The sequence below is a fragment of the Artemia sp. Qi Xiang Cuo genome, chromosome 4 (assembly GCF_049724085.1).
Source record: "Artemia sp. Qi Xiang Cuo chromosome 4, ASM4972408v1, whole genome shotgun sequence".
Taxonomy (NCBI): domain Eukaryota; kingdom Metazoa; phylum Arthropoda; class Branchiopoda; order Anostraca; family Artemiidae; genus Artemia; species Artemia sp. Qi Xiang Cuo.
The window spans coordinates 47,507,000-47,526,201 of NC_142797.1; the positions used below are offsets into that span (position 1 = coordinate 47,507,000).

Sequence of the window (19,202 nt, forward strand, 5' to 3'; positions counted from 1 at the left end):
TTTGAATTGAATTGAATTGAATACGTAAGAACAGAAAAGAAACAATTAATAAATGATCCTTTGTTTCTAAACAAGTAAAGTTTTAGTGAATATACAAGGACAAATAAGGGTCAGTGAAGAGGAAGGTTGCAAAATACTAAACGAACATAGAACAAAGGTAATTCATGCAAGAAATATGACTCAAGCATACTAGTTGATTCAAACATTTCAACTATGTCATACTTATTGTACCATTTATTTGAAATTTTGAATTTTTACCTTTAATGAATTATTCACCTATCTAATTATCTATTACTATTCCAACTTATCAAGGATAACCAATTTCCCTTGTTAATTGATAAAGTTAAACAAGGATGGAAGCAATTGATATTTGGTAAGTGTAGTGTGAATCCATAGGGTTAACATGTATTAAGTATATAGCATATCAAGGGTGTAGATAGAGAGAGTGAATGAAATTAAGGGATAAAACTGAAGTATATATATTGGGGTTATAGGAATATAAGAAAAGAATAATGAAAGAAAATTTCGTCTCTTGAATTTTGGGATAGTGCCTTACTCTTTTAAGATGACGAGGATATAGTGCTCTTTTGGGAATAAAGATACGTAATAACAGGGTGCAAAAACATTCAATAAGTTTCTAAAGAAAAAGAGTGGAAACCAAAAGTCAAAAATTACATTAGAAGTCAAGCTGAAAATTGATACAAAAATAACGGAAGTTTCATGAAAAAAGAAGCAAGCATTTCTTGTAAGAATTGTAGAAGCATTTTCTTTTGAAGCTTGGAAAGGCTGGAATTGCAAGCAACTTGCAATTAAATTATGTGCTGTCAAGTTTGAAGAGAAGCATCTGTTCTAGACCCTTGATTTTCTTCAAACGCGATCCCAATGTGTTCAGTTATTTCATGAACCTGGTAGATGAATTCTTTCTTTGTCTTAGCATGTTTTGAGTGGAGTTCCACAGGGTAGTGTTTTGGGTCCTACACTTTTTAATATCTTCATCAATGATGCTCCTTCCACTATCAGCAGTAAACTAACACTCTATGCTGACAACCTGAAGCTCATTGGACCAGCCTTGTCCTGTGAAGGTCATACCTTTCTACAAAATTATCTTGGAATGCTTGATCAATGGGCTGAGACTTCTTAAATTTAATATTGTCAAGTGCCATGTCATTCATTTTGGCAAAACGAACCATTGTCACTCTTATTGTCTCTCAGGACACCCACTCTATTCTGTAAATACTGAGTAAGATCTTTGAATCATAATTGATAATAAATTAAAATTCAGCACACATGCTAAAAATTATGCTGTTGGCGCTAGTTCAACCATGAGGCTGATTAAGCATACTCTTTCTATTTGTTCCCCTAAAGTCATGAGTCTTTTCTATAAGGAACTTGTTTATCCTTAGCTTGAAGTTGGAATGTCTCTAGCCTCCCCTCATTTTAAAAAAAGACACAAAAGTGTTGGAAGATGTGTCACCAAAGTGATATCCTGCATGTGGGAACTTTCCTACCCAGCAAGACTAGCAAAGCTGAAACTCCCAACTCTTGTAGACAGGAGAAATAGAGGCCATTTTAATCCAAAAAATCCATGAGGACTAATACACTCCCAGCATTATTTCTCACTGGTGGTCCTAACTCAATAACTAGAGGTCATCTGTTGAAACTTTTTAACCAGCCTACCCTATCCAGAGTCTGTGCTCAATTCTTATCCTAACAGTTAGTATAAACTCTCTGAAGAAACTGCTACTGCTGGATCTGTGGACATCTCCAAACGAAGACTGGATTCTGAGTGGTCCTCCAGGAAGTGTGAACTCAACTGGGAAACTATGGATCAGCACAGTGCACCTGGTCACTAAACATGGGCGCCCATAAGGGGGACGCCAGTTCCTCCCCCCCCCTGGCTGAATGACGGTATCATATATTTGTATCAATTTAAAAACTTTCTCCGCAAAATAAGTTTTCAAAGAAAACTAAAGAGCTCTATTAAGCCAAAAATGGGCAGAAATAAAATCAAATAATCTTTCAAGCGTAAAACTACCACAAATCACTATCAACAATAAATTGAAACTCAAAATGAACAAAAATTGTAATAAACAGCCAAGTCAAACTCAAAACGAGCAAAAATTAACATTACTAGGGCTGATAACCCTCATGCCTTCTCAAGACCAGAATATAACTTAGGCTTTACTATAAAAAAAAAATAAAAAAAAAAAAAAAAAAAAAAGACCATGGATTGTCATTTTAATATATCTCTACTGATATTTATTCCTTAAAATAAAGAAAGGGTAAAAAAAGTGAGTAAAAAAAGTTCTTTTTTTTACTTATTTAAGTAAAAAAAGTGAAAACATTTAAACATATTTTGTTTTCAGTAAATCGCAATTATTTTCTGGTCTTGAGAAGGTATAGGGGTAATCAGCCCTACTAATGTTAATTTTTGCTCGTTTCGAGTTTGACTCGGCTATTTATTCTAATTTCTGTCATGTTGAGCTTCATTTATTTATTAACAGTGATTTGTGGTAGTTTTACTCTTGGATGATTACTTGGCTTTATTTGTGCCCATTTTTGGCTTATTGGAGCTCTTTACTTTTCTTTGAAAAACTTGTTTTGTGGAAAGTTTTTTTAGATTAATTTCTTTTTGTTTTTTTATTGAGAAACTCATTTTCATGAATAAAAAACGATTTGTATCTTTTTGGTTTTTGTTTTTATATAAGAATCTACAGTTTGGCATAATTGTGGGGGTTTGACATGCCTGATATCCATTTGACATGCACATGGGCATTTGACATGCCCATGCCCAATATCCAATGAGCCCCCTACGAAGTTTATACAACAACTGGTTCCATAAAAAAAACTAAATGCAATTGTGGCATACCTTACAATCCTTGCCCTGAGGAATATGAGGGGGTCTCATCCTCAAAGACATAATTTCTGTACTCTTAAACTTCATAAAAAAAATAACTATCTAGAAATTTTGACTGAAAGTGTTTGGGGAAATAATGGGCGTGGGGTGGGGTGGTTGCCCTCCAATCCCTTTTGACTATTAAAGAGGCCACTAGCCCTTTCAATTAGAAACCGACTGAGCCTTTTTCAAAGTTTTTACAAAAACAAATGGCCATCTTAAAATTTCTATTAGATACATTTTAGGGAAATACTAAGTGTGTGTGGGGGGGGGGGTATTTGCCTTTTGATCACTTTGACTCTTAAAAAGAGCACTATAACTTCTGATTACTAACCCAATGAGCCCTCTTTGAAGTTTATACAACCACCTTTTCTATAAAAACCTTATATGCACCCATGGTGTAACTTACAACCCTTGACTTGAGGCTATATGAGGGGGGGGGTGGTTACCCTCAAAGCCATAATTTCTGGACTTTTGAACTAAACTGAACAAAATGGCTATCTCAAAAATTATGATTGAACGCGTTTGGGGGAATGATTGGTGTATGGGAAGGGGGGCGGGGCTGGTTGACCTCCAATAACTTTTGACTGTTAAAAAGGGCAGTAGAACTTCTGATTACCAATCAAATGATCCCCCTCTGGGGCTAATACAGCCACCCTTTCTATAAAAAAAAAACCTTATATCCCCCCAAGGCATAACTTACAACCCCTGCTCTGAGGGTTGTGAGGGGGGCTGTCATTCTCAAAGTCATAATTACTGGACCTTTAAACTATGCTTAACAAATTCGGCTATCTAAAAATTTTGATTGGATGTGTTTGGGGAAGTGATTGACGTTGGGAAGGGGCAGCCTGTTTCCCTCTGTGAGATCTTTTTGAAGTTCCTATGACATTTCTTTCTATAAGAAGTGCCCTGGTCTAAAAAAACAAAACAATATATTGTGCCCATATTGCTCTTTACTTAGGCAGCGTTATCCTGCTGTCTATGATATTTTGTTTTTATATTTCAATTATATAGCACTGGAAGTGCTGATTAGACCAGGTAAGCCCCCCCCCTAAAATACAGCCTATGGACGAGCATGTCACTATAGAATCCTGAATTTAACTCAAATTGTCAACTCTGGAGCTCTACAAGGAGAAATCCTTAGATTGCTCCAAGCTGCAATTTAAGGTAATGCTTTCTGTCTCAAAAATATTATGACAAAATTTACTTTTGGTCAGCGGTCAGCATTTTTTTAATATATAACAGGGAAGGAAGGATTTTTATTATCAGTAGGTTATAGTTTCTGGCGTTTAAGGAGAATCTTTTTGGATTTGGAACTTATTGTAATCAATTATCACTGGAACCTATCATAACCTGTAAGTCACTTAAATAAACCTATCTTTTATTGAGCTTATATATCTTACTTGTTTATTCTGACATCTATATAGGTACATTAGCCCAAACCTTTATTTCTACCACAAGACTGCTCCCTTGGCCATGACCCCACCCAAGGTAAACATTAGCCAATACATTTAGGATAATTCTTGGTCCACACTTAATGTACTCCATGGTAAGCCAAACATAACATAGGGAACAGTAACCATGAATGTAACACTTGATTTAAGCATATTTTAGATCTTTTTGCACAAAACTCAGAATCCAGGGGAGCCAACCTTTCAAAAAAGAAACAATTTTTTTTTTATTATGATTATCATTCCCGTCAGTTGTTCCAAAGCTCTTTGCAAACCTATGTCCAATGAATGAGGCCTACAATTAAGTTTCAGCTCTATTCCCTCCTAATGGTGTCTCTACATTGTTTGATAAGATTTTGACATGACTTTCTACAAAATTTATCTCTTAATCTAAAACTATGATGCAAAATCAAGAAGCTCCATAAAAATTATTTTACTGCAGTAATCTTAATTTAAAATTGTGTAGAAGCTGCTGGATGAAATAAACATAGTGTTTAAGTAATACCATCAATGGTAAACTTACATACTTCAATTGACACAGTTTCTGGTGCTGCTAAACTATTCATCAACTTTGCTTTTTTGTCTGGTTGGTTAGGTTTAAAAATATTGATTATCTTTCTTTGAATCGTTGCACACTAATGACAAAAAATAAATTAATAAACGCATTTATTGAAATCTTTACTTGATCATTGAGGCTCCAGAATGTGCATTTACTTGATCACTAGCCTAGCCTATATAAAGTGTAACCCTTGGTTAGATTTACACTTAATAAAGGATAAATTAAGGCAGGCAAAATTCTAGTTTAGCTACTTTTTGCTATAGGTCTATTGGAAAGGAATGAGGTTAGGAAAAAGAAACTTTCAGAAATAAATCCAGGGCCAAAAACATACTCTGGGAAGATAATGAAAGCATCTATGTTAACCCTCTTCTGATTTCCAAGTCTTAGAAATTTGCCTATTATTGAAATTTTGACAATATTGAAATTTTGACAAAACAGCATTTTACCTTAATTGATTTCGTACAGAGTATTTAACTTCGCTCAACATTCAGTCATCAGTTTCTTTGTCTCTGGTTTTAGTTCTGAAAATGTAATTTCTGTTGTTTTGAGTAGAATTTTAAGCCATATCAACTGGTTTTTTTTTCAGAATTAAATAAAAAAATAAATTTTTTAACTGAAAGTAAGGAGCACCATTAAAACTTAAAATAAACAGAAATTATTCTGTATATGAAGGGGGCTGTCCCATCCTCAATGCCTTGCTCTTTACACTAAAGTTTTTTATTTTTAAACAATAGAGTTGTGAGAATGTCAAACTTTAGCGTAAAGAGCAAGGTATTGAGGAGGGGACAGCCCCTTTCATATACAGAATAATTTCTGCTTGTTTTAAGTTTTAATGTTGCTCCTTACTTTCAGTTAAAAAAAAAACTTGTTTTTTTAATTTAATTTCTGATCGTTTTTGAATTAATACAGGTTTTGATTTTGGCTCATTGTACATGAATGATTAAAACAAAATTTACATATTAATTTTATTTTTTTTTGGTTAAATGGCTTTCTCAAAAGTTGTTTAATTTTATTTAGGAATGTTTGTATTAGTAATAAATATAAGTAACTTATGAATTAACTTACATAACAAACTTCTATATTCATATATTTTAATTACATATATTAGGGGTTTGCCCCATAGTCAATACCTTGCTCTTTACGCTAAAGTTCGAATTGTGTTCCAATTCTTTAAAAATTACCCCTTAATCACAAAGGCCATTAATTAGAATAAATAGGTCTTATGAAAGTATTTAAAAAACTTTAGCGTAAAGAGCGAGATATTGACTAGGGGCAGAGCCCAATCATATACGTAATATTTTCTATTTGTTTTAATTTTTGATGTTGCTCCTTACTTTCAGTTGAAAAAATCCATTTTTTTATTTAATTTTTGATCGTTTTTTTCAAATAATGCTGGAAAAAATGAGTGTGGGAGGGGGCCTAGCTGCCCTCCATTTTTTGGGTCACTTAAAAAGGGGACTAGAACTTAAATTTCCATTCGAATGAGCCCTCCTGCAATATCCTAGGACCACTGGGTCAATACAATTACCCCTGGAAAAACAACAACAAAAAAACAAACAAAAACGCATCCATGATCTCTCTTCTTGCAAAAAATACAAAATTCCACATTTTTGCAGATAGGAGCTTGAAACCTGCACAGTAGGGGTTTCTGATAAATTGAATCTGATGGTGTGATTTTCATTAAGGGCTTCCCTCTTTTTTCGAAAATCAGGCAAATTTTCTCAGGCGCGTAACTTTTGATGGATAGGACTAAACTTGATGAAACTTATATATTTGAAATCAGCACAAAAATCTGATTCTTTGATGTATCTATTGATTTCAAAATTCTGTTTTTTAGAGTTTTGGTCACTATTGAGCAGGGTTGCTCCTTACGTACAGTTTGTTACCACAAACTGTTTGACAATGGGCAAAGTTAATAGCTTGCAGCCCTTCCCCCAAGAGCTGTGGAGGATTAAGTCATCCTCAATCATATATTTATTAGATTTTCAATTATGCTGAACAAAATGGATATATCAAAATTTGGATTGGGTGACAATGGGAACAAAATGAGCATGGGAGGGGGCCAAGTTGCTTTCCAATTTTTTTGTCACTTAAAAAAGGCACTAGAACTTTTAATTTCTATTTGAATGAGCCCTCTCACGATATTCTAGGACAAGTGGATTAATACAATCACCCTTGGAAAAAAAACAACAAACAAATAAACACACATCTGTGATCCTTCTTCTGGCCGAAAATACAAAATTCCACATTTTTGCAGATAAGAGCTTGAAACTTCTATAGTAGGGTTCTCTGATACGCTGAATCTGATAGTGTGATTTTAATTAAAGTTCTATGACTTAGAGGTTGTTTCCTTTTTTTCAAAAATATGGCAAATTTTCTCAGGCCCATAACTTTTGATGGGTAATATTAAACTTAATGTAACTTATACATTTGAAATAAGCATAAAATTATAATTCTATTGATGTATCTATTGGTATCAAAATTCTGTTTTTTAGAGTTTCGGTTACTATTGAGCCAGGTTGCTCTTTAGTTACAGTTTACAGTTCTTACTTACAATTATCATGAACTGTTTGATTTAGGAAATATATTTGCAGAGTTTTGAAGGCTCATAATTCAAATTGAGCAAAGTTGTGAAGGTGAAAACAAGTTTTGTTGTACTTCATTTAAGCAGAAGATTGATTTTGCAAGGTGTCACTTTTATGAAGCCAAAAATTTAAAGGTCACTGCCCTCTAGAAGGAAAATGAGTGGAGGTAAATACTTTAAAATGCCAGTAAATTTTTCACAGTTCATATTATTGACTTACAAATAAAGTGATCATACCACTTTATGCCTTTTTTTATAATTTTTATGAATATAATAATCACTTCTATTGCAAATTCGAATTTACCCAGCCCCCTATTGTGCAAATATATAGGCTACCCTGAATTGTAATCACACAAAGAAGTTATCAACACTAGTTAAGTTATTGAAAAGTGGTTAAAAACATATCACTAGTTTATAAATAAGTTATTCAAGAGTAATATATTCCAAAAATACTTATTTATAATCATTCAAACCTCATTTATTAGGCAACTCAAATATAAAATGTTTTTATACCATTTCAAGTTTTTCAAATACTGTCAATAAAAATACCCCTGAATTTTGCTATTCAAAACTTTGCCATCAAAAATTCATGGTACATTCCAATTCAGGGTATATATTTGCACATTAAGGGGTTGGAGGTGGGTAAATTTAAAATTGCAATAGAAGCAATTATTATATTTGTAAAGAGCATAAAAAAGGCATTGAGTTGTATGTTCACTTTATTCAGAAGTCAATCATATGAACTGCAAAAAATTTACCAAAATACCTTCCCAGGGCATGCTTTAGTCTGTAGACCCATCCCTGAAAGTTTCATTTCCCCTAACAAAAGCCCTTTCTAATATAGCAAAAAATGGCTCATGTAGAATTTTACCAAAGTTTTATTTTCTTAACCTAACCACTTTCCAAGATAGCAAAAAGGGTAAATATTTTGCAGTTCATATTGCTGACTCACAAATAAAGTAAACATACTATAGTACAGGCAAATGGAGGTTTGACCCGAAACAAATTGCAACAGAAATGATTCTTACACCATCTTGTAGATAAAAAAAAACTGAACAACATATCCATTTTCGCATATTCTGAGTCGACGCAAAATAACGGTTTTTTGGCTTTTAATGCGATTTTTTTTACGTTTTCCGGAAAAAAATATAATTTTAGTATCCGACCGTTTTTCTTGAAATGAAGTATGATTCTGATGCAGAATGACAAGCTGAGACAGAAAATGAAGTCCGATTGGGTGTCTGGTGCAAAACAAAAAAGTTTCACTATCATCAATATGCGTTGCGGTAATTTTTGTAAAGACAATCAATCGGCACTTGTTATTCAACAAATGATCGGTTGTTCGTAAAAATACCTGAACTAGGCACTAGTATAAGACACTTCGAAGGATACGTAATGCAATAAAAATGAAAATCGTCACATTCATCACTCAGTGTTTTAAAGATTTCAAAGTTTATTCCCAAGATTTGACTGAGAAATCAATTAGACGAAGACCTCAAGTAATGCCAGAAAGTCGAGTAGAAAACTAGTTCCGGTCAGTGACAGTCATAACCTTTATTTAAATTCGCCATCTACCCCGAGAAAAAATTTTATTCGAAATTCCGTCATCTAACAGTCGAGTAATACTTTCCAGTGAATCTGCTAGTGTTCTGATGAATGATTAGCGCAGGTAAAAAGTCGGTTTTTATAATGGTTGTTCGGAACTGAATACTTTAAAAGTTTAAAGGATAAATTATTGTACTTTACTGCTTTGCGTCAAATTCTTTGATGTTTCATGTCAGTTGAAGTTTTTTGTTTTTTTTTTTTTTTTTTAAAGCGACATCTATTTATAATAAAAACGTCCCCTGAAATAAACCATGTAACAACAGGTGACCTCATAATCACGACAGGTTAAATTTAAAAGTATTTGCAATAGAAGTAGTAGTAGTAAATGTTGCACTAACAGTAGCGTTAGCAGTAGTGTGCGCATATTGCCTTTTGATGAGACGATATTTCCCCTTTAAGCATTCTCTGAAAGTTCCAACTTAATACCCCAATTAATTCTTGAGCTAGGCTAGTTTGACGCTGTGCATGCACACAGCGTCTTTGGATTTAGTTCAACTTTCCCCTCAGTATTGTAAATGGAGAAGTATGATAGTAGTAGCTCAAGTAGTATTGGTAGCATGCAAATATTGTCTTTTGATCATATCCCTTATCATTCCCTGAATTTTCCCAATTAATATACTTACTTATTCCTGTGTTTCACCCTTTTGACAATCTGTGTAAACATAACGTGTTTTCATTTAGTTCAACACTTTCCTCAACATTCTCTGTAAGGCTCATTTGAATATCCCTCGTCTTCTTGGAAAGTAAAGTTCAAACAAACATAGCCCTCTCAATAACGTATCCATGTGCAACAATGAAGTAATTGCCTTGCCTATAGCCGTTGTCTTGAAGACTTTGGGGACGTTGACATCCCTAGAGACATTATTACTGGACCTTTCAACAAGGCTGAACAAAAGAAATCTCTTAAAATTTCGATCAGATATGTTTTGCTTAATAACTCTTTTTTTTTTTATAGCGAGATGTCTACTCAGTTGGAGCACTGCAGAATCTGCAAAAGAAATGTCGAAGACGACTCACATTACACGATTATTACACAGAAAGGAGCTGCCGGAATTAACCAATCTAGTCAGATACGAAGGGATACCGTTGTGGTCACTGCCGGACAGAAGGTCCATGAGTTATGCAGAAAAAATTATACACACAGGCGTAACATTGACAATGACACTCAAAGGCGAAAGGATGAGTGGCTAGCTAAAATTTCCACTGCCAAGTGCGAGTTGCGGTCGAGTACTTCACAGTTCAGGTTTAACGAGTGTTGCTTGTTTTGTGGCTGCCCTGTTGACCTCTCAGCTTCACACCGGAAAGGCTCAGATGTTTTCTGCGTTCGGACCATAGACTTTGACAAAACAATTAAAGAAACATGCGAACTGAGAAATGATGACTGGGCAGTCAGTGTTTACCGAAGGATATGCACCGTCCCAGACCTTCATGCCGCTGATGCCGTGTACCATCAGCTGTGCAGCAATAACTTTCGGACAAGCCGAGGGATTCCATTCAAATACGAGAACATGAACTGTGAGCCTGAGAAAAAGAGAAGAAGGTCAGGCAGACCAGAGGACGAGGTGAAAACGGATGCTTTCATAAAAGCGATGCAGTTTCTTGAAAGGAATGACGAAGAACAGACAACAGTCAGTGATGTAGTTCAAAAGATGCGTGACGCTCTTGAAGTGGATGTTGAACCTTACAGCAATGTTTATATGAAGAAAAAGATTCTCGAGCACTTCGGTACTAGAATTCTCATCTCGACTGTCGACGGAAAGTCGAATGTAGTGACTTTCACGGATACTGCGTCATCAATCTTAAATCAGTATCATGTGGAAGCAAGATCTGCAGATCCCGAGAAGGAAAAAGCACAGTTGCTTTGCGCTGCAGCGAAACTGTTTAAAAACGACATAAAAGGCCTACAGACAAACAAAGACGACTACGACGTTTTAGAAAAACTGTCAACCACTTCAGAAGCTGTGAACTTTGTACCTGACAGCCTCAGACTTTTTCTTCGGGAAATATTTGTTGGGAAGACCGTAGACCTCAAGATTGCTAGTATTGGTCATGCGATCATACAAGCAGCTAGACCACAAGCTGTAATTGCACCTCTGCAAATAGGTCTGGGTGTACAGATGCATCATCACTTTGCGTCGCGATATCTCATCGACACTCTGAACGCAATGGGATTCTGTTCGTCGTACTATGAAGTTCGGCGATTCGAAAGATGTTCAGCCATCAGCGCAGTTGAGGATCTGGATGAAATTCTCCCTGGCGGGTTTATTCACCACGTTGCCGACAACGTGGATCATGATATCTGCACTCTCGATGGCAACAATACTTTCCACGGTATGGGTATCATTGCCTCTGTGACACCAGCGTCAACTTCTGCTAGAATACGCATTCCTAGGATTAATCCCACTGCCGATGACATAAGAAATGCTCAAAAGATACGCATTGTGCACCATAAATCAGACGATTCCATACTCTCGCGAATCAGATATGAAGGTCTGAGAGATTTTCAACCAGTTGTTAACTCTACCCTTGAAATCCTCTGGCATTCCTCCTGGTACCTGAAAACTCCAAGACCGGGTTGGAATGCCACGCAGCAAGCACTTATGGTTGACCCTAAATTGTATACGAAGAGTGTTTTAAGTGTGATTTACGATACTGACCACTGAAAACCAGTTCGGTTTGTAATTCACTTTCCCTAATTATTTTCTAAAAAAATGTAGATCATTCATTAATGATTACGATTTTTTTTTCTTGTTCAGTGAACAACCTATTTGATTCTATTTTCGATCTCAGCTCGTGATTCTACGTCAGAACCACACTTTCATTCAAGAAAATCGGGCTACAACGAAAATTGTATTTTTTAGGCGAAAAAAGTCGAAAAAATACAGTTACTTTTTGTATGGTGCTTCTTACGCTAAATCCGACTTCGTTTTCGGTCTCGCCATGTTATTTTGGGTTAGAATCATACTTCCGTTCAAGAAAAACCGATGTCCACGAAAATTGCGATATTTATTCGAATAACGAAAAAAATAGCATTAAAAGCCAAAAAACCGTTATTTTGCGTCGACTCAGAATATGCGAAAATGGATATGTTGTTCAGTTTTTTTTTTCTCTACAAGATGGTGTAAGAATCATTTCTGTTGCAATTTGTTTCGGGTCGACCTCTTTTTGGAGCTCATTTTCCTGTACTACTACTTGATGCTTTTTTTTATGGTCTTTACAAATATAGTAATCATTTTTGTCACAAATGAATTTTACCCTCACCCCTGTATATACCAATTCAGGGTATATATTTGCACATTAGGGGGGGGGGGTATATACAGGGGTGGGAGTAAAATTTATTTGTGACAAAAATGATCACTATATTTAGACCCGGCACCGCGCCGATGAGGGAAGACCGGCGGCGGCGGGGCCAAAAACAGCGCGCCATGCCGCGCCACCAATAAGATTTCGTCAGCGCACCATCGGCGCAAGCAAAATTGACCGCACACAATAGTATTTCTCCCAGCCGTTCTCAAACCAAAGCTTAAACTTGCAACAGATTTAATCCTATTCATGACTTCAAAAATTCACAAGTTGCTGGCTTGAAGCTGGTCTTCATCATTATTCATCAAGAGAAGTAGAAATCTGGTAGAACCGAAATGGCTGTGGCGTTTCAGAACCCTTGCATAATACGAGGAGTTGAAGTATCTATTAGCTATGTATTCTTAACATCAATAATTATCAAAATTAGTATTGTTTTTTCATTGAGCATTGCTGTATACAAAACTTCAAATACCTTACCACAAAATTCGTCAGTTATCTGGGTAAAAACTTTTAATATAACTTCGAACTCAGAAGCTTAATTTTTTCATAATGCTCTTTGCCTATATCTGTTTTGTCACCTTTAAAACAGTCGAAATGGGCAACTTTGATATTGATTGTTTTTTTTTTTGCTCTTTTGGATTCCTAAAAAGCTTCTTGTATTAAAAACTGGTTTTTAATAACAACTTAAAAAAAAATACATTTTAAAGGTTTTTTTTGGCTCCTTTATAGAATATATGTCATGTAGGCTAAGGCTGAACTGCTGCTTTTTTATTGCTTTTGGCTGCTCTTTTGGATATTATTCATTTTTTCTTTTGAGGATTCATTCCAAATTATAAACTGATAAATACCTAATATCAGTCAAATTATGAACTGCATCTAAAAAGAGTAAAATTATCAAATTGAAAAATGCATGATCAACACTTCAATTACAATGAAACAAAAACACTTAATGGTTTATTTGGTATGAAGAAAAATGAAGTGCCAGCTATTTTCTTAGGTAAAAATGAAAAGCTCGTCCGTTTTAAATGTAATTACATGAAATAATAAGCAGACTGAAGTACCTCCAGGAAGATGTTGAGATTTTCATCCTAGTTTGTCACTTTTAATCCAAGCAAAATGTTAGGACACTTAGTATCAGTTTTTGAGTTTAAGCTTTGATTTCCAAATGCTCACAAAAATTACCAAATTTAAGAAAGTCGCAACAATAATTCACCTATGGTCAAAATACTCAAAGATTCCTCTTTGATCCCCACCCAGGCTCAAAGCTTCTGCTATGGTCATTTCCATGGAAATATCCAAAGAGCTTCTTTTTAAAATAGCTTTCAAGCGTAGTTAGGGGTATTTAGCCTTTTTTGCTTTTCTTCAAAGCTTTGAAAAAAGTGTTAAAATATTCCAAATGTTACATTTGTGCATATTTTTGGTAATCATTTGTGGGGTAATCAATTATTTTAAACCACTGTAGATGCATAAGAACGTTGCAACATCTAGTACCCTGAGGTCACAAGACTGTCAAAGACTCCTTCTTGAACCTTCCAAATTGAAAGCTTTTATTATGACCTGGCCTTTTAATGCAACTTGGGCACTGGACCAAGGGCGCCATTGTCACTCGAGCGCAACGTTAGGTGGGGATGTCGATATTGCTTTTGTCACACCGATTCGTTTTAGTGTTAATCTGCGTGGTACTTATGAATGAATATTTTCAAAGTAAACCCATTTCACCAATAAGAAAAAAAAAACGGGTTCGACGCATATGTCCCTTTCCCTTTGGAAAATAAAACCATGCAAGTGCTGTATCAAGTATAAATCATGAAAATCTTGTTAATCTTTGTCAACTTTTCAACTTTTTGGCATCCCTGCTTTCAATAATAAAAAAAAATCCAGGTACTATCACTTAAATATAATAACTCCCTATCCCCCCCTCTGAATGCATTATAGTAGTGAATGCGTTCTATAATTCTATTCAACCTGAAAATAAAATTCTTGACTATGAATGATGTAAGAAATAGTGATTGGGAAACTGCATTCGAAATAATTTAAACCCATTTCATGAAGATGATACTTTTTTTGTCAACATATTAAGAACTGTGTATATTGTAATACTTGCAAATGCATATTGCATCTGTATGGTTTTTATGCAAAGTAACAAAAGAGACTAAAATTAATCAACAAGAGATTAGTGAAGAATTATGGTATGCAAAGTAATATTTGGCAGGGAAAGTCATTGGTGATAAATCACTAGGGGTGGCATGATCCCCACCCAGGCTCAAAGCTTCTGCTATGATCATTTCCATGGAAATCTTTTACCATGGAAATTCATTCATGGAAATCTCCAAAGAGTTTTTTTTTAAAATAGCTTTCAAGTGTAGTTAGCAGTATTTAGCCTTTTTTGCTTTTCTTCAAAGCTTTGAAAAGTGTTATAATATTCCAAATGTTACATTTGTTATATTTGTGCATATTTTTGGTATTAATTTGTGGGGTGATTGAATATTTTAAACCACTGTAGATGGGTAAGAACATTGCAACATCTAGTACCCTAAGGTCATAAGACTGTCAAAGACTCCTTCTTGAACCTCCCAAATTGAAAGCTTTTATTATGACCTGGCCTTTTAATGTAACTTGGGCACTGGATCAAGGGCGCCATTGTCACTTGAGTGCAAAGTTAGGTGGGGATGTTGATATTGCTTTTGTCATACCAATTCGTTTTAGTGTGAATCTGCCTGGTACTTAAGAATGAATGTTTTCAAAGTAAACCCGTTTCATCAATAAGAAAAAAGCGGGTTGGATGCATATGCCCCTTTCCCTTTGGACGATAAAACCATGCAAGTGCTGTATCAAGTATAACTCACAAAAATCTTGTTAATTTTTGTCAACTTTTCAACTTTTTGGCATACCTGCTTTCAATAATAAAATAAAAATAAAATCAAGGTACTATCACTTAAATATAATAACTCCCTATCCCCCCCCCCTCTGGATACCATCTTGATAGGATACCGTCTCTGCTTTAAATAAAAAAAAATTAACTTATTGGTACCCCTGCTTTCAAAAAAAATAAAAAATGAGGTATTATCATTTAAATATGATAGCTCACTACCCCCCCTCTGGATACCACCTTGATAGGATGTCCTCTCTGCTTTAAATTAAAAAAAATAACTTTTTGGGATCCCGGCTTTCAATAAAAAAAAATTGAGATATTATCATTTAAATGTAATACCTCCCTCCCCCCCCCCTCTGGATACCACCTTGATAGGATCCCGTCTCAGCTTTCATTAGAAAAATAATTTACTTAATAATTAACTAGGTCACTATATCGTTCAAAAAAAAACATAAAATAACATTAAACAGATTAGTGTTCATTGAAAAAAAAATTGAGGGTATGAGTAAAGGGGTACAAAGACAACAACAAAAATGTCAAAATTATTCAGATATACCTCAAATTATTGGAAAACTGAGTCATAGATTTGCCGTGGCATTCAATAAGATCCAAAGAATCTAATTAAAAGGGAGCATACACAAAAGCCAAATTACGCAAGTAGCCTATGAGAAATTGCAAAATACCCAATACGATGAACCAGGCCCAATGGGGGGCCCTGGGTCTTTCAAAATATTTCAATGGTTTCCCAGGGACTTTGATATCATTTTCTTCTGTCTCTACTTTAAATGAAAAAATAATTATCTTTTTGACATCCCTGCTTTCAAAAAAAATAAGGTATTATCATTTGAAAATGATAGCCCCCTATCCCCCACCTATAAGCAATAATTTACAATTTATTTATGAATCATATTTTTGGGGTAACTTCCAGTTCAATCTTTAATTCCCGAACCTTGTACATAGCTTAGTCTATAGCTAAATTTTCTCTCAATAGAAGGGTTTTTTTGGGGGGGGGGGGTAAAAATGTTTCAGAAAGATTATTGTATTTTCTATCAGGCGTTCGATAATTGATTATTAAACATTAAGAAAATCTTATCTAACAACAGCAAAAAAAAAAAAAAAAATCTGCAAACTTACAATTCAGCTGGAGAAACAATCTGTCGGCTGTTAATTTCAAAATCCAACAGAAGGCTGAAGCTGTATAGTAGTGAATGCGTTCTATAATTATATTCAACTTGAAAATAAAATTCTTGACTATGAATGATGTAAGAAATAGCAATTGGGAAACTGCATTTGAAATAATTTAAACTCATTTCATGAAGACAATACTTTTTTTTTATAAACAAATCAAGAACTGTGTATATTGCAATATTTGCAAATGCATATTGCATCTGTATGGTTTTTATGCAAAGTAACAAAAGAGACTAAAATTAATGAACAAGAGAGTAGTGAAGAATTATGGTATGCAAAGTAATATTTGACAGGGAAAGTCACTGGTGATAAATTGCTAGGGGTGGCACCGTGATTGCGTGATTTTCGGGGATTTGGGGAACCAATTTTATTTCGGGGAAATACCCAAAAATTTGGGGATAGTGCAAGCCCTGCTTGATTTCTAATCAGGAAAATCAAAATACTAAACCACACGAGAAGGAAAAGCTCCAACTTTGCGGTTGATGCAATAAAGATTTGCTGCAAAATTAATTTAAAGTCGACCAAAACGCTGCCACCTCTGCTGGTGGTGATGCGCCTGTGGCAAGCCGGAAGCATTACAATACTTTGGTGGCATTCAACTGGGCCTCTCGTCAGCGGTGTTTGGTTGATCCGCCAGCGCGGTGCCAGGGTCTAACTATATTGTTTTCAGCTTCACAACTTTGCTCAATCCTAATTTATAAAGTTTTAAAGGGACATCCACCACATGCCTAATATGGAAGTAAAGTTCATTTGCAATGCAAATTTATGTTATATTTAGATTGAGGATGCAATTCTAGGCACATAGTTGCAGCTCAAGAGAGTGAGTATACATCGTAGGTGAGTATAATACCCCTAAGAAATTCATGAATTCCTGGGGAGAACTAGAAAAACAAGGAAAAAAGTGAAGATAAAGGTCCTACACTTGCAAAATGTGTTAACTAGGATTATTCTGCATATTATAGAGTAAGAATTGTTTTCTTATGTTCATCTGGACTACTGGGCTTAAAATACTGGTTGGTTGGTTGGCTAATTCAAAGATTTGTATATATATATACACTGTCAAATTAGCCATCTGGTGGTATCCCATTTTAAGGATGTTCAAAAACATTTCCTAAATTTGAAAACAAAGCATTGATATAGCTTGAAATTCTATTCAAATAACAAGAATTGCATTTTCAGAACTAAAGCCAGAGAGATAGAAACTGATAACTGAAAATTAAGGTAAAATGTTGTCTTGTCAAAATTTCAGTAGGTAGGCTATTGGGTAAATTTTTACCAAATCATATCATTGACTTATAAAATAAAGTGAATATACCACTTGCTGCCTTTTTTTAAGCTCTTTCCAAATATAATGACCATTTTTGTCAGAAATGAATTTTACCCCCACCCATATTTATACCAATTTAGGGTATATATTTGCACATTAGGGGGGTAGGGTAAATTTTATTTCTGATGTAAATGAAAGGTAAGATTAAATGTTCCCCCCCCCCCACCCCCCAATGTTCAAATATATACCCTGAATTGGTATATATAGGGTTGGGGGCTAAAATTCATTTCTGACAAAAATGATTAACCTGTCATGTAGGCAAATTTCAGGGCCCTCTAGAGGGAGAAGGAGTGGAGGTTCAAAATACCTTCCCAGAAGATACTTTAGCATGCATACCCATCCCTGGAAGTTTCATTTTCCTAGCCTAACCCCTTTCCAAGATATCCAAAAGTAGAATTTTACCCTATATTCATAAAGAGCATAAATACAGCATCAAGTGGTATGTTTACTTTATTTGTAAGTCAATAACATGAACTGAAAAAATATTTATTGCAAAAAGTAACTTATCTAGAATTTTACCTGGTAATATCTGCCAAATTATATTATTGAGTTAGGAATAAAGCAAATACACCATTTGATGCCTTTTTTTATGCTGATTACAAATATAGGCTAATTATCATTTCTATCAGAAATGAGTTTCAGCCCCCCCCCTATATATGCCAATTCAGGGTTAGGTTGTAGAAATATAGACCTAGCCTATACCCTGAATTGGAATATATTGGGGGGGGGGCGAAATTCATTTCCTATAGAAATGATTATTATATTTGCAATCAGCATAAAAAAGGCATCAAATGGTGTATTAACTTTATTCCTAACTCAATAATATGATTTTGTAGATATTTACCTTTTACCCTAGCCTCCTTCCAAGAAAGCAGAAATTAGCTATTCTAGAATTTTACCATCTCAACATCATAGGCATGGCCTACCCTATAGGGCCTACATATTAAGATGGTCCCAATAGTCAAGAGTGATATCATCGTGCTAAACCATTTGTAATTTTACCTTTTCAGGAATAGATTTGCAAGCTCCTCTTTTAACCCATGCAAGACAAGGAATAAAGTTAATTGAAGCCTCCTTAACTTCATCCATGATGGGCTATCAAATTTTGACTAAAAGCAGTGGGTCAGGTTTGCCAGTCGGCAGATTTTTTTGGGTGCCATTCTGAGTGGCAGAATAGTGTCACTTTCGTATAAAAAGCGTAATTTTCTAAAAATTTGTTACCAACAAGCTTTTCAAATTGAAAATATTGGACAATCCGCTTAGGATCCCCTCTGTGTGGTTTTCTACATCTTTAAATTTTCAAATATGAAAAAAGTGATTTTGATTTTACTTAGGTGATGCTGATTCTCCGATTTGCGCAGCACTTTCACTTGTCAAATTTCCAGCCTAGACCCCGAAGCCGCGCCGAAAAGTCGGC

The 19,202-nt window shown here is 34.9% G+C and overlaps 1 protein-coding gene across 2 annotated transcripts in view; it reads right to left on the reverse strand.

Annotated features, from left to right (window-relative positions):
* The window catches only part of nclb (PWP1 homolog no child left behind), a 101,567-nt gene extending 82,630 nt beyond the window's left edge, over positions 1-18,937 (reverse strand). Inside the window, exon 1 of one of the 2 annotated variants that reach the window (XM_089088335.1) lies at positions 18,788-18,937. In XM_089088335.1, the coding sequence (XP_088944461.1) occupies positions 18,788-18,874 (87 nt within the window). In that variant the 5' untranslated portion in view covers positions 18,875-18,937. The remainder of the gene's footprint in view (positions 1-18,787) is intronic. The other variant, XM_089088334.1, reaches the window with a different exon arrangement.
* Between the last annotated feature and the right edge of the window lie 265 nt (positions 18,938-19,202).